This window comes from Macrobrachium rosenbergii, chromosome 52 (genome assembly GCF_040412425.1).
Source record: "Macrobrachium rosenbergii isolate ZJJX-2024 chromosome 52, ASM4041242v1, whole genome shotgun sequence".
NCBI classification, from domain to species: domain Eukaryota; kingdom Metazoa; phylum Arthropoda; class Malacostraca; order Decapoda; family Palaemonidae; genus Macrobrachium; species Macrobrachium rosenbergii.
Window position 1 is genome coordinate 36,566,267 of NC_089792.1, and position 14,604 is coordinate 36,580,870.

The following is a 14,604-nucleotide window of genomic DNA, read 5'->3' on the forward strand; positions in this document are numbered from 1 at the left end:
AAAAGAACATGAAAAAAATGGGTACAGGTCGCCAAATTGACGGTCCTAGTAATTTACAATGACTTTTATTTACAAATTTATAGCGTGAATTCACAGCATAACTAACACCAGGACACCATTTAATCAAAATAATGGCAATAACTGAAAAGAACCCACTTGCAAAGGGGCACAATAAGGAGAATCTATTCCTTTTGCAACAGAGTTTTCTAATGATGCAAACCTTGGAAATCTTGGGTCAGGATAGATGTACACTTGAGATATTTACACAGGTCATCATCCTGTAGGAAACAGAGAGATGAATAATTAACAAACTGCCCTAAGTACCGTCTCACACATCTAATTTAAGGCAAGAATTGGGAGGAAACATTACATTAAGTTTACTTCTGCAAATAGGGGAATTTCACGCTAATTCATGGTCTTCAGTGAAACACCTGAGACACATATGTTACACTGCTCTTGAGAGTAGAAATGAATGGAATATTTAAGTGTGAGTAAGTTTGAGAGAAAAAACAATAAAAATGACAGATACCAGGCAAATTCCCTGCTCCAAGATGTACCTTTGCAAACTGCATATGATTCATAAAGCAATGAGTAGCGCTGTTCCTTCCTTCAGTTGTGGTTAGGCATCTTGGTAGGGCGGGCTTGGTGTAAGGATAGAGAGGCCACTAAGAGAAAGGCCCCGTGGGGAAGGAAGGGCAGTTGTGGTCCCCACAGTGGGTTGTTGGCTACTGACTCTTTCCATGTTTTCTCCTCACAATTTGCCTCCAGCTATCTCCAATCGTATGATCCCTGGAACACAAAGCAATCTACCAGCAGAAACATAGCAAACAGGGGTTGACCAAAAGAAAGGTGCTTACAGTTTCACAAAGCCTACAGGTGTTTACCCATAGGAGCTTTTAGTTTAACAAAAGGGGGTCATAAACAGAGGAGACAACTAGCTACAGACTACCTTCTGACATCACTTTTTCATTTCTTTCTTTAATCTGAGAAAGATTCAGTTTCTCTTCGAGCTTGGGCACGATATTTATAATATATACTCGTATATGTATGTATGTGTATATATATATATATATATATATATATATATATATATATACACACACACACACACATATATATATACTGTGTATATATATATATATATTTTTATATGTTTCCTGGTGCAGGTGGATCTTATGACTCCACAATTATTACTTTACTCGAAAATGGCCTTGTAAGATACCCAGGACATATAAAACACAAACAAAAAAAAAGAAGTACACGGAGCAGAGGGCTCTTCACTAGGGGAAGGGCGTGAAACACGTGGATATAAAAATAGTTATATTTGATAGCATACAAGGTCAAAGGGAAAATTAACTGAAAACACGGTAAATTACTGCCGTAGAAGTCCTCCCAAAGGGGGGGGGAGCTTGGGAATGCCAGGAACACGGACCAAGGATAATTCTGCTACATGCGTCTTCCTGAAACGATATTAGGACCCCCGTTACACATCTAATGCTGGAATTTGGGGATTGAATTACTCGGGGTGCACTGAAGGCGCCAAAGGACTCCCGAGGCGTTACTTGTGACTCAGAGGAAAGGAGCTGTGAACACGTGGGCCTGGCTTGAACCAAGGAATATCAGGGAACACAAAGTTATAGGCCCAGAAATTAATAAATGCAAAAGGGTAAGTAATCGTGACTAGCAACTCGTTTTGGGTACATTACCACATTTGTAGGGGCGTAGGGACGACGTCTTCTGCCGAGAACCACGTGTGGGAGCGTGGACAACAGGGCCTCCTTCTCCAAAGTATTTCTTCTATTCGTAGATTGGGGCGGAAAAGGGCGCCCTTGGGATGATGAAAAGGCCGCCGTTTAATGTCAGCTCGCGTTTGGGAGACTTGCAATCCCCCTTGCAGTCTTCTAAGGCCACGTGGAATGGAACACGGGGCACAAAGGGCGGCGATGGGCTCCACGTGGCGGCGAAAGGAAAAGCGGAGGGCAGGGGCAAGACCGCCGAGACTTAACTTGTTCTCGGCAAACTAGCGACGCGTGTGAGAAAGAGCTGTCCTGGCCCTGACCTTTTATTGCTTCTGGACAGGGGTAGGGGGCGATGTCCTGACCCAGGTCGCCGGCGCCGCTATATCATAGAAAACGATCTTACTTCCCTGTACCAAAGAAAACAGTGCAAAGCCAAATTACTGTCCCCAACTATTATAATTCCTGAGCCCTTATACCCTGGTTCAAACCAACCCAAAGCAGGAAGGAGAACAGTTTCATAGCGTATTTTGGCGCTAATCTTTACAATATATATATATATATATATATATATATATATATATATATATATATATATATATATATATATACATATATATATGTTATAGAGAGAGAATATTTACAGAGAGAAGGTATTATATTTCGTTGGGCCATAGAAGAGTGGATCAAGACAAGAAACAGTTCCCACCATAAATCACCTGTTCTTGAGAAACACGCAGAGCTCTAGTCTTGAATGTCCCTTCTGATCTAATTGCCCATGAAACAAAAACCAGTCAGCCCAAGTCCTTTTCCCTACTCAATCTTTGAGAGAAGGGCATTTGGATTTGTAGCGTAGGAACAACCCTAACGCCCATCTTTTCAAAGGGAAGCTTCAAAAAGATAAGTCCCACCTAAAAGAGTCACACTTAGATGGCACCAATCAATCAAGTGACATCACTGCCATAGGCTTATTTGCCTAAGGAACGTGCCAATACCCAGTGGCCTGCAGGAATTCCCAGGGCCGACCTCCAGTTGAAATGAAACAGATAAAGGAGGTGCTTAAGACTTAGCAACACAACTCAAAACATGATGTCACGGTTGCCACTAGAAGAAAATATGAGACATAAGGGCAGGAAAAGTAGCGGGCAAGCAGTGAAAAAAAAAGTTAGAAACTGCGCAGTCGGTGCGTGGGAGTGAAAAGTGTCGCCATGAATCGTTAAATGAACATAGTGTTTTTCTTCCAAGTCCAGGTTTTGGGACTTAGCATACAACAGTCTCAAGCCGTAATCAGCCTCGAGCTATAATCAACTCCCCTAAGAAGCAGCATAACCATATGGTGGAAGTTTATAGTTTAAAGGGGGTAATAAAGAAAAAAGCCTACGATGTGTTTCTGTCAAGACCCTAAAAGAAAAACTACATGTTCTTGAACAGTGAATGCCAATGCATAATGCACCTCAGCCCACTCTACCTTAAAGTCGACCCATCAAGAAAAATAGCTGATTATATATATATATATATATATATATATATATATATATATATATATATATATATACATACATACATATATATATATATATATATATATATATATATATATATATATATATATATATATATATAGTATATATATATATATGTAAATATAAATATAAATATATGTATATACATACATACATATATATATATATATATATATATATATATATATATATATATATATATATATATATATATATATATATATGTGTGTGTGTGTGTGTGTGTGTGTGTGTGTGTGTGTATTCACCTGCAGCCACAATAAGAATAATAAAATGAAGTACCAAAGCACTTGGTACATCTTTCTTTGATTTTATTTTGGCCTTAGCTGAATTTTTAGGATAAGCTTGTCATTACAAAGCCTTAAGATCCAAGTGCAAGAAATATGTAGTGGTCATGATATATTTATTAGAGCTGGATAGAACCATCCTCACCATCGATGCCAAGTGGGCAATCATTTTTATTGCTTTTTTGGCTGAAATATACAGTATATTTAGAATCTGCTGGTCACTTTTTTACCAGATACTTATGCAATTGTAATAGCCACAATGCCCTCTTAACTTCTCGAATTCTTTGTGTTTTTGGATATGCTTGTCACTACAAAGCTTTAAGATCCAAGTGCAAGAACTATGAAGCAGTTATGGTGTCTGATAGCGGGAAACAATCCCGTGTCAACATAATCATGATGAGGTCACATTGCCCACTTGACTACGAGAAGGATAAAGTCCATTGCCTCTCATACATACATATACCTGTCATTTTCAGATATATTTATTAGAGCTGCAATAAACCCATCCTAACCATCATAGCCTAGTGGGCAATAATTGCTTCTAGGCTGAAATATATATATATATGTAGAATCTAATGGTCACTTTTTTACCAGATACATATGATATTGGAATAGCCACAATGCCCACTTAACTCCTTGAATTCTTCACACTTTTTTTGATATGCTTATCACTGCAAAGCCTTAAGATGCAGGTGAAAGAAATATGAAGCAGTTATGATGTCTGGTAGCCGAAAAAAATCCTGCATCACCATAATCAAGACAAGGTCACGTTGCCGACCCGACCACGAGAAGGATAAAAGTCTATTGCCTCTCGTACATATACATTCACTTGAAGCGTGATGTCACTGTCAGGTTCAATGTTCGGAGGACCCCACCTTCTGAACCCACAGATATCACAAAGCTTCCATCCATCTGTCATGTTTTCCCCATGCATCTTGGTCATGACTGGAAGCCATAAATGAGTGCGTCAGATACCCGCTGTCTCTAACCGCGGATAATACCAACGTCAACATACAAGCCACTTGCACAGGAAACCCGTTTTCACAGGCCAGCAATTAGTCACCTTGATCAGTAACATATATACACATAAAGTACATATACATATAGTGTGTGTGTGTATATATCTATAACATTGTGTTTACATATGCTAGGCTTAATGATTATGTAAGCCGTTTAGTAATCGACATATAGTAATGAAATAAGTGATGCCGTAGAGCATAGACGGATTGTTGTTGTTAAAGATAATACCAGCTTCCTGGCGTGATCACTATCGAAAAACAAATTAAAGGATAAAAAAACCCTCTTGAAAAAGTAAAGGCTTTTGCTAAAAATATTGAGATTGGTGTAAAGAAAGTTTTAATTTCATTAAGTTACAGTGTTTATTAGAATAGAATAGAATACACAATATGGGCCGAAGGCCAAGCGCTGGGACCTATGAGGGTTTTTAGCTCTGAAAGGAAAATTGAGAGTAAAAGGTTACAACGGTGTGACAGGAAGAAAACATCGCAGTTGCGCTATGAAACAATTGTTAGAGAGGGTGGAAAGTACGAGGGAAGAAAGAATATGAATGGAGGTACAGTAAAAGGAATGAAAGGGGTTGCAGCTACTGGCAAAGGGACATTGTAATGCCTACAGTGCACCGCGCGTGAGGTGCACTGACGGCATTACCCCCATACAGGCGCGTGTTTTATAGGTGAAGTTTTATTAGAGAAAATTTCCCCCCAAAATTCCCAAAATAACAGAAAAGTGATTTTATATTTTTTTTAAGATTATTATGGACATACAATATATCAATATTCATCAATCTATGAAATCCTCCGGAAAATGAGAAATACCAGTTAAAAGAATGCAGTTTCTTTCTCACAGCGAAAAATGAAGAAACAAAGACACTAGAATTCTTCGACAGAAACTCTACGAATACACAGATTCACTGAATCACTTAAGCAAACTCACATAAACACATTGATGCTTTGGAAGAAAAAAAAAATGATGAGTTCTCTTGCAACACTGGAATCATTTCTCGTTTCCTCAAAGATGTTACATATAACTCAGTGTAATATGGACTCATTTTCTGCCTCTTTATAAAAATGTTTGCCTTGCCTGTGTTTCTCTGGCGTAAGCAATGTCATTCAGTTAAGGTATAATTCATTCTCTTTATTCTTCATGAATCGGTCGGCCGTCTCTCATACCACTTTCAAATTTATTGACGAGCAAATTTTTCTTTATTTCCCTCTTATTGTTGGACTTTACCCATATATAGCCTCATATATCTGTGATATATATGAGCCTCATATACTCATGTGAAATGGAATGACTCGTCAGTTATTTTGCCTATTTGGAGCGGATATGTTCTCAGTATCCAAAAAAAGAAAAATTCCCCGGAAGATTAAAGCTTCTCCCCGGCTCCTTTTCGCATCGATTCTTTAAACGCAGGGAGAAGAGAATGTTAAAGTAAAGAACAATAATAAGAATAAAAGGGGTAAAGGTTTTCGAAGCGGGAGAGACCCTTCAGGCGCAGAAAGATAAGAAAGAACAATTCCTTTCTACGTTTCTTTGATCCGTGTACTTTTTGCCTGCGTAGGAAAAAAAAAAAAAAGGCTTCTTTGCAATGTGCCTCTCGAGCTATACCCTGATTGAGGGAAAATTACGAGAGAGAGAGAGAGAGAGAGAGAGAGAGAGAGAGAGAGAGAGAGAGAGAGAGAGAGAGAGCTTACAGAGAAAATAAAGAGGAAATAGTTTTATGCAACTGTTTGTTCCGTCTTTTATAGTAATGGTGACACTACTTGGCGGTATTTGAACTCCGATAAGTAAGAATGAAAGAACGGCCAAGCAAAGACATATTCTATATTCAGATGTTACGCTGCAGTACGTGCATCCACATCCAGTGATGCACTTGCCTGGTTGCGAGAATTAGGACTGCTTGGTATACATAAGCACTTGTTACTAAATGGCGTCCTTACTCATTCATTTTATTTTTTATCATTGCTTCATTTCTACAACTGTTGAAATGGTCATTATGACCACAACAAAGTGTTGTGTTTCCGCAGGTACCGGTGACTGAATAAATGTTGGGATTGCTGTGCGTCAAAAAGCTTAAGCATTAAATGATCATATGAGCCCCGATGCCCTTTTTCTGAAGAGATGGCCTTTTCATTTTAGTGCGTTGAGTTGATAGCTCGTCCTTCCCTTTGGGGTGCGTTGCGTCCTTTTCATATCTGGAATTTTTATATTCCATGTATCGCATCAAAACGGGATGTATCGAGCAAATAGCCCGGTTTTCACTAATTGAAATTTTTAGCTGCAAGATTTGAGTGGATTTATGTATTCCGCAAATGAATATGCAATGGGAAAATTTCATCATTTTTCAGGACATAGCCGTACAGATTTTTTTTTTTCTCAGAAGTTTAGACTTGCTACATTTAGTCCTTTGTTATTTTACACAAAAGCATTTCCTCAAAAAAGGGATGCTATAGAAAGAAAGACCAAATAAACAAGGCAGTTAAACTGTTTCCAATGTTCGAGACCCCCGAACAACAACTGCACCCGCCGTCTTTCGAGAAATGTCCTAAGTTCCCATAACTGAGCTTCCCGCATACTCTGTCGGGCGCAGTTTTCCTTCTAAAACATAAAGAGTTTGAAAAAATAATTAACAATATTTTGAGCCCTTCTTATCCACCGTCTTCAGTGTATTTTCTCGTATTCCTCCTCGTGACCAAACCATCCTATTGCAATATGGTCCATCATTCGCACTTTTATGGTAAACGGAAACGAAGTTGTTGTTTATGGTGTCACAATGAGCCTAGATACACTTATTTGGTCTGGTATTGCACTGTGATGTGTTTCAGGGCCTTTGCTATTTACTGTGCCGAAGTAAAATCGTTTATCAAGCGGACGGTACTACAGTCGTTGAGATTACACATTCCTCGAACTCAAAATGAATTTGCTGTTTGCCGTCTAGAGATCTTCGAAGGTTCAGCAGTCGTTTAGTCTTGGTTCGAGGGGCAAATGGGGCTTTCTAGCATAACCAAAGGTGGTGTCACACGAGCGTTGTTTGAATATGAAGCCGTCTGTGGTCAGCTGGGGTCAAGACGACACTTTCTCCTACTGGCTGCTTCAATACCGTTCCATAACATTGTGTGATCATGTTTCCAGCACACGATTTCTTTTGCTATGTTACTTCAGTAGCCCTTGTGGGGTTCTTGCCTGAAAAAAGTGTTAGCAATTACGTGAAAGCAAAATCCTAAACTGTCTTTAAATATTGTATACCTCTATCGTTATTCTCATGTTACAACTCCAAAGCTTTGATTTACCATGGATGATGCCATATATAACACGTAGGCTTGTAAGAAACGAGGAGCTAAATCAGGGGGCGTCCTTATTTTTAAGATTTATTCTACTACTCTGGCTTAAAAATACATACATGAGGTACATAGTAGATCATCACAAGAGTAATGCTTCTCAGTAACAGAAATAGTAGTTTCAATACATCACAGATGATTTCTTTTCCTCCTCAAGTACTTGAAAAACTGCTACATATTTTGTACATGTCACACATGCATGGAATACTTTTACTTCTTATAATAAAATTCTGATGTAATTTTTTGAGCTCTCTGACTTACTGGAAAACATTTCATAGTTTGCAAGTTACAATACTGCTTACCTTAAACAAATTGATGCTTTTCTAGAGTGACTGATTAAGAAGATTCTGAGGTGTTCACAATGATTTCATTTTTATAGCGGCCTTTCATCGGCACATTAGACTTCTTAATTCTACGACTTCGCTCGTGTGCCGAAAAGGGCCCTGGGAAATTCCAACACTCATGTCTTCTCTGTGTTTTATCTTCCCCAAATCTTCACTCATCTCGAGCTCCCCTCTTTATACGTGCAATTTTTAACATATCTGTTTTACTTCACAGACATACTTACACCTCTGAAAGCTATCTGAATGTTGTTTCTGTCATAATGGATAAGTTTTAGATGAATAACAGTAATGGAGTTACTTCTGGTTCTTCATTTTCGTTTTTACCTATTGCATGCAGCGTTACTCTTATTTTCTCTTTTTGTCGGTGTTTCCATTTTCATGTGGTATTATTGAGTCCTATGGCAGTTTGACTTATATCCTAATAATAATAATAATAATAATAATAATAATAATAATAATAATAATAATAATAATAACGCGCATGCTGTATTACTACTTGTTCTTTCTTCCAGATCTCTTATCAATAACTACTTATTCATATTTCTTTTCCAGGTTATTGATGATCGACGGTGAGTTAAGAAGCAAACTATCGGAGATGCCCAAAGGAAACATAATATGAACCCAAAATTTAGGAAAACGGAGATTTAAAAGATATTGGAAAGAAAAGTATTCGCATGTTTCAAGCAATAAAAAAACTGGATTGGATAATGAGGCTGAGGAAAACATCGGGAAGAAGAGAGAGAGAGAGAGAGAGAGAGAGAGAGAGAGAGAGAGAGAGAGAGAGAGAGAGAGAGAGAGAGAGCTATTAATGAAATTCCATGGTGAATTTTTTTACTTCAAAAAATACAGAAAACAACTTTTTACGTGACCGTCCATGGAAGATCTATGAGAGAGTAATTTGCCAAAAAATATACACCGCTCTATAACGCATGGATAAGTGATGACGATTACTAATCAGAAGTAATGATCTTCAGGCCAGTAAGGGAAATTTCAGCTTGAAGATGAAAACATGAGGAATATCCCTGGAAATCCTTATTACATACAAATCGACATTTAGCCTACGGTACGAAACTCTACAGTCAATTCATTTATGTTACATAAATGGCGGTACAGAAAATGAAAGTAATGGGCTGGTGCGACAGACCTTCGTAAATCTCCAGTGGGTGCCCAGTTAGAAAGTTTAACTAATTCTATCTGCACTACTAGATAGGAATGATATTTCGCGAATCTTCGATAACAAATCTGGATAAAGTTCAGAAAGCCATGATGAAGGAACAAGGAATTTTGGTAGCCTTGTATTCTTCACATAAATAAATAGGTTACAACATACAATGAAGGAAGGGTATATCTCTTATGGACTCCGCTACCTATTTCGACAGTGGAGTCTGACAATTTCCGTGACCTCAGCTTAGATAAGTTCAAGACCAACCATAGGAAAGTGAAGTTAAAAAGCAAGTAAAACTCGATATCTAACATTTCTGTACTTACATTTTATGTGATTATCATACAGAACAGTGAAATGGATTTCAAAGCTCCAGAATTCATCATTTTGTTTCAAGAGCATTCAGCTACATACTTTTTTATTTAAAGCTATACACTTTTCTTCTTATTGGATGTGCCTTCGTACTGTTTTGGTGGTATGAACGAAACCGGCTTTATTCTGGGTCGAAAAACGAATAGGAGATCATGAAAAGTATAATGTAGGCATAAGGGGGAATGAGGAACAAAGAAGCATAAATTTAAATCAAGAGTGACCCAGTGACAAAGACAATATCGACGCTTCAGAGAGAAATTTCGTGTAAAGGTTAAAAATAAGTAAGAAATACTAACTCAAAATAGGAAACATGAAAATTGGATTTAACTGATGACCGAAGCGGAAAATTAGAACTTGAAGGGTAAAACAAATACTTGTCTACTGAAATTACAATGAATATGTAAAACAAAAGAATAGACGATTGTTTGAGAGTAAGTATATAAATTCTAAGTAAAGATGAGAAAACAGATATCATACCTATTCCTTCAAAGAAAATAGTCGACTTGGCAAAAAAAGGCAACTAGAATTAAATGGAAAAAGTGAAATATCCAGAGAGTAAATAGCATTACTTGAAAAAGGTTAAAAAGTGAAGACGAAAAGGAATGAAAGGGCACTTTCCACTCTCAGCGCTGCAACTTGTGATCCGGATAGAAGTTCCTGAAATACGGCAACACATGTGTCTTGAGCCAACGAGAGTTGCAAAGTTGTTGGCTGAAACTGCGTTTGTTTAAGATTACCAAAAATAAATGTCTTGTGTGTTGGACGAATTAAATCTTGCGGAAATTTACAGCTCGTTATTTACTGACTTCTTGGTTAATGTATGGTGTTTCTTATGCTTTCTAGGGGAAATTTCAAACGTGATGACTTCAGCGAATAAATCGTCTGTTTATTCTGTAAGATAATGTTGTGTCTTTTCTGAAAGGCTGCGTTTGCTACAAAAATATGAATGATTACCAAAAAAAGGAAATGATATTGTTTCAAAAAACCTACTTGAAAATGCTTGATAGTTACCAAAACTCTGAATTTTGAAAGTGATAGTCTCGGACTGGAGGACAGCTAAAAGCAACGGTTAATGATTTGCTGCGATTTTTAAACGTGATATTTTTGGATAAAGTTCATAACTGCCAGCCATGAAATAGATTCATTCACTCGTAACAATTTAGGCCCGGTATATGATTTCGCTAAATATGGCTATGTACCACAACCTTACTGTGTCGGGCCCAGGTTTGGGACAGCAAAACACTTACCAGTACCTGTTGCGCAACATAACAGTTCCTTACTCAGAGCCTAGTTGGGACGACAGCAACATTGAACGACTGATAAACTTGACCTTCTCAGAAAATTCTCAAGTATTCGATGACTTGGGAGGAATGCGTGAGGACAACGGGGATCCGGAAGGACCCAGCTCAACGACGGGGACATTCCTATACGAGGTGCCAACAGGGATTGTGGTCCTTTTGTCGATCTTCTACGGGACGATTTCCCTGGTGGCTGTCGTGGGAAACGCTCTCGTCATTTGGATTGTGGCGACGTCGAGGAAGATGCACTCAGTCACCAATTACTTCATCGCTAATTTAGCACTGGCCGATATCATCATAGGACTGTTTGCAATACCTTTCCAGGTAAGTAAATAGCCACATTTTTGAAGGTAGGTTAATGGAAATAAACCAAGCAATAACTTTCCAGAAAAGTTAGAGATATACAATATGTGACACCTTTGCATAGGGTGCGTGGCAGTAAGACTCAAGATTTTTAGTTTTTGCCCTTTTTTACTGAAATTATAATCTTTCAAGTTAGTGAAATGGAGGTAGAACTTTCCACAACCAAAGATAAGTTAGACGTACGAAACCCTTTCATGTAAGTGAGTGGATGGTATAACTGACAAGAAGCTTATGTAACTAAAAATTCCATGTTGTTGCACCATACCTTCATCCTTCTACAAAATAAATCTCCCAGATCTGGCCTCTTCATCAAAGCGGCTCCATTTCAGAATTCCTTGTAATTTTGCTTTTCAAGCAGCATTTATATTTTAATAGTGTTTTATCTATGTTTTTTAGAAAATTAGCTAAATCAAGCTTAGTGTATGGCTAGAGGGCTGCAATTTGGTATATTTGATGATTGGAGGGTAAATGATCAACGTACCAATTTGTAACCCTCTAGCCTCAGTAGTTTGTAAGATCTGAGGGCGGACAGAAAAAGTGAGGGCAGACAGACAAATAGCCATCTATTCAATAGTTTTCTTTTACAAAAACTAAAAGCCGGGACTGAGATGCTGTGGGTATGGGGAAGGATGAGCGAGATGGAAAGCGTGAGGAGGGTTTGAGTGGAATCTGAACCTGCTAGGGTCAAGAAGGAGGCAAAGGTTCAGATGGCAAGATCGAGCGAAGGAGGATTTGGAGGAAAAGGGTTTGGTAGAGGATGATGCTTTGTATCTAAATAGCTGGAGAAGTCGCATCAAGGCAACAGACCCTTTAGCCTAGCAATGAAGTTGGGATGAAGAAGAACTAGTACTGCGCTTATATTGCAATATCTGACAGGGTTATTGTACGCTTCTGGCTACCCTGGTCAGACAACAGGAGAGAATGTTCAGAGGGACAGTCGCAGTTGTCCTTTCTTAGTCTTCCCCCTTATGCTTTGTAAATACATGATTTAATTACCCAGTAAATATTTTTCATATCTTTGAAGCAACCTGCAACTTTCAACGTTTTACGAAAAGGGAATTAATAAATTCCATTGTAAAATGAATGCAGCAGTGTTATCTAAGATAGTTTAAATAGAATTAACAGAAAAGAGTCGATGAAACTGGGTACATACTTGAAATCATTTATATACTGTGGAAGATCTTAAAATTAAAGTTTGCCATCCTCAGATAATTTGACTTTGGTAAGTGAAGTAAGGGTACCATTAATACCAGAGTCGGAGTCTTTTATGGGTTCCTGTTGGACTTAAATTTTTGTTTTTGTTTTTTACTGTTTTGGTTTTCAAAGACAGTTAGAGTCATATATATATATATATATATATATATATATATATATATATATATATATATATACAGTATATATATATGTGTGTGTGAGCAATGTGTGTGTAGAATATACTGGTTACTTTTTACCAGATACATACGCGAATTGTAATAGTCACGAAGCCCTCTTAACAACCATTGTTTGCGCTATTTTGGATACGCTTGTCATTACAAAGACTTGGATGCAAGTGCAACGATATGAAGCAATTATGACGTCCGATATGGAAATGAACCCGCGTCCCACTTTTTCCTGACCACGAGAAGGATAAGTCTACTGCCTCTCTCACATGCATATTACCTGTCGAATTCAGATATATTTATTAGAGCTGGTATAGACCCATGCTCATCATTGTAGCTAAGTGGGCAATCGTTTTTATTGCTTTTAGGCAGAAATATACAGTATATGTAGAATCTACTGGCCATTTTTACCAGATACATATGTAATTGTAATAGCCACAATGTCCTCTTAACTTCTCGAATTCCTCGTGCATTTTTGGATACACTTGTCACTACAAAGTCTTAGATCCCAGTGCTTTGTAGTGTGTATCAAAAAAGTCAGGGAATCTAAAAGTTAAGAGGGCATTGTTCATATTAATATGCTCACACAAAACACAATACACACACACAACTATGTACATACACACACACAACACATATATAATTCTGCGTATATATATATATATATATATATATATATAAGTATATAAATCTATGTATGTATCTATATACATATATACATATTACGTAGATATATATATATATATATATATATATATATATATATATATATATATATCTAAATCTATATATATATATATATATATATATATATATATATATATATATATATACATACATATTATGTAGATATATAAATTATATATATATATATATATATATATATATACATATTATGTAGATATATAAATTATATATATATATATAATATATATATATATATATATATATATATATATATATATATATATATATATATATATATAAAACAACTGTGAAGATGTTTGAATTCGACAGAAACATGTATAAGTATCGAAATGAAGCAGCTTTATAATCAGCTTATATATCCTTCCTAATGGCCAAATAATAAGTCAAACACAGAAGGAAAGAGTTCGACTCAGAGAGAAAATCAACTTTGTCATGGTGTTCATGTATCCGTTCTCTCTCGTAAAATGAATCAAAGAAGCATCATACTTGCCAATCAAAGGGTCACTCATCAAAAGTGCTTAGAGCAATGCCTAAGAAAGATCTGTTACGAATGAAGGCGAATGGGAAACGACGCGTAATATCAACCATTCTTGAAATATAATTGAAGGGAAGCAAATTCGGTGAGGAACGTTTGTTAAGGAAATGGAACGGAAGCAATGTCGTTTCATTGAGGACCATTTCCCTCCAATCTAAGATGAAATTGCATATTAACTCACAAACGCCAGGGCGACGCGCAACTGGCCCGCCAGGTCTTTTCTTTGGCCTGACTGTGGACGAAATGGGAACCGCTCCTGACCAAACAATGGAAGGAAAGGAAATTGGTCAAAGAACACCGCAAACAGACAGTTTAAGTCTAAGAAATGAAGTCAGGGTTAAAAAGTATTCATAATGCTTACCAAACACAAGTCATGAACTATGTAGAAAATGATGACTCTAAAGATGAGAGCCAAAGGAGGACAGGTAGATAATTCTGTGTAATTCTTTGTGACATTATCAACTCAGGATGAAATAATGAAGATGAAACATACGGGTAACTCATTATTTGATGGTTACGTA

General features: G+C 37.2%; 1 protein-coding gene across 4 annotated transcripts in view; it reads left to right on the forward strand.

Moving 5' to 3' along the window:
• LOC136833809 (tachykinin-like peptides receptor 99D) overlaps positions 1-14,604 on the forward strand; it is a 99,817-nt gene that overhangs the window by 24,366 nt on the left and 60,847 nt on the right. For all 4 annotated transcript variants that reach the window (XM_067096086.1, XM_067096085.1, XM_067096088.1 and 1 more), the window contains exon 2: positions 8,819-11,422. In XM_067096086.1, coding sequence (XP_066952187.1) covers positions 10,973-11,422 — 450 coding nt within the window. In that variant the 5' untranslated portion in view covers positions 8,819-10,972. The remainder of the gene's footprint in view (positions 1-8,818; positions 11,423-14,604) is intronic.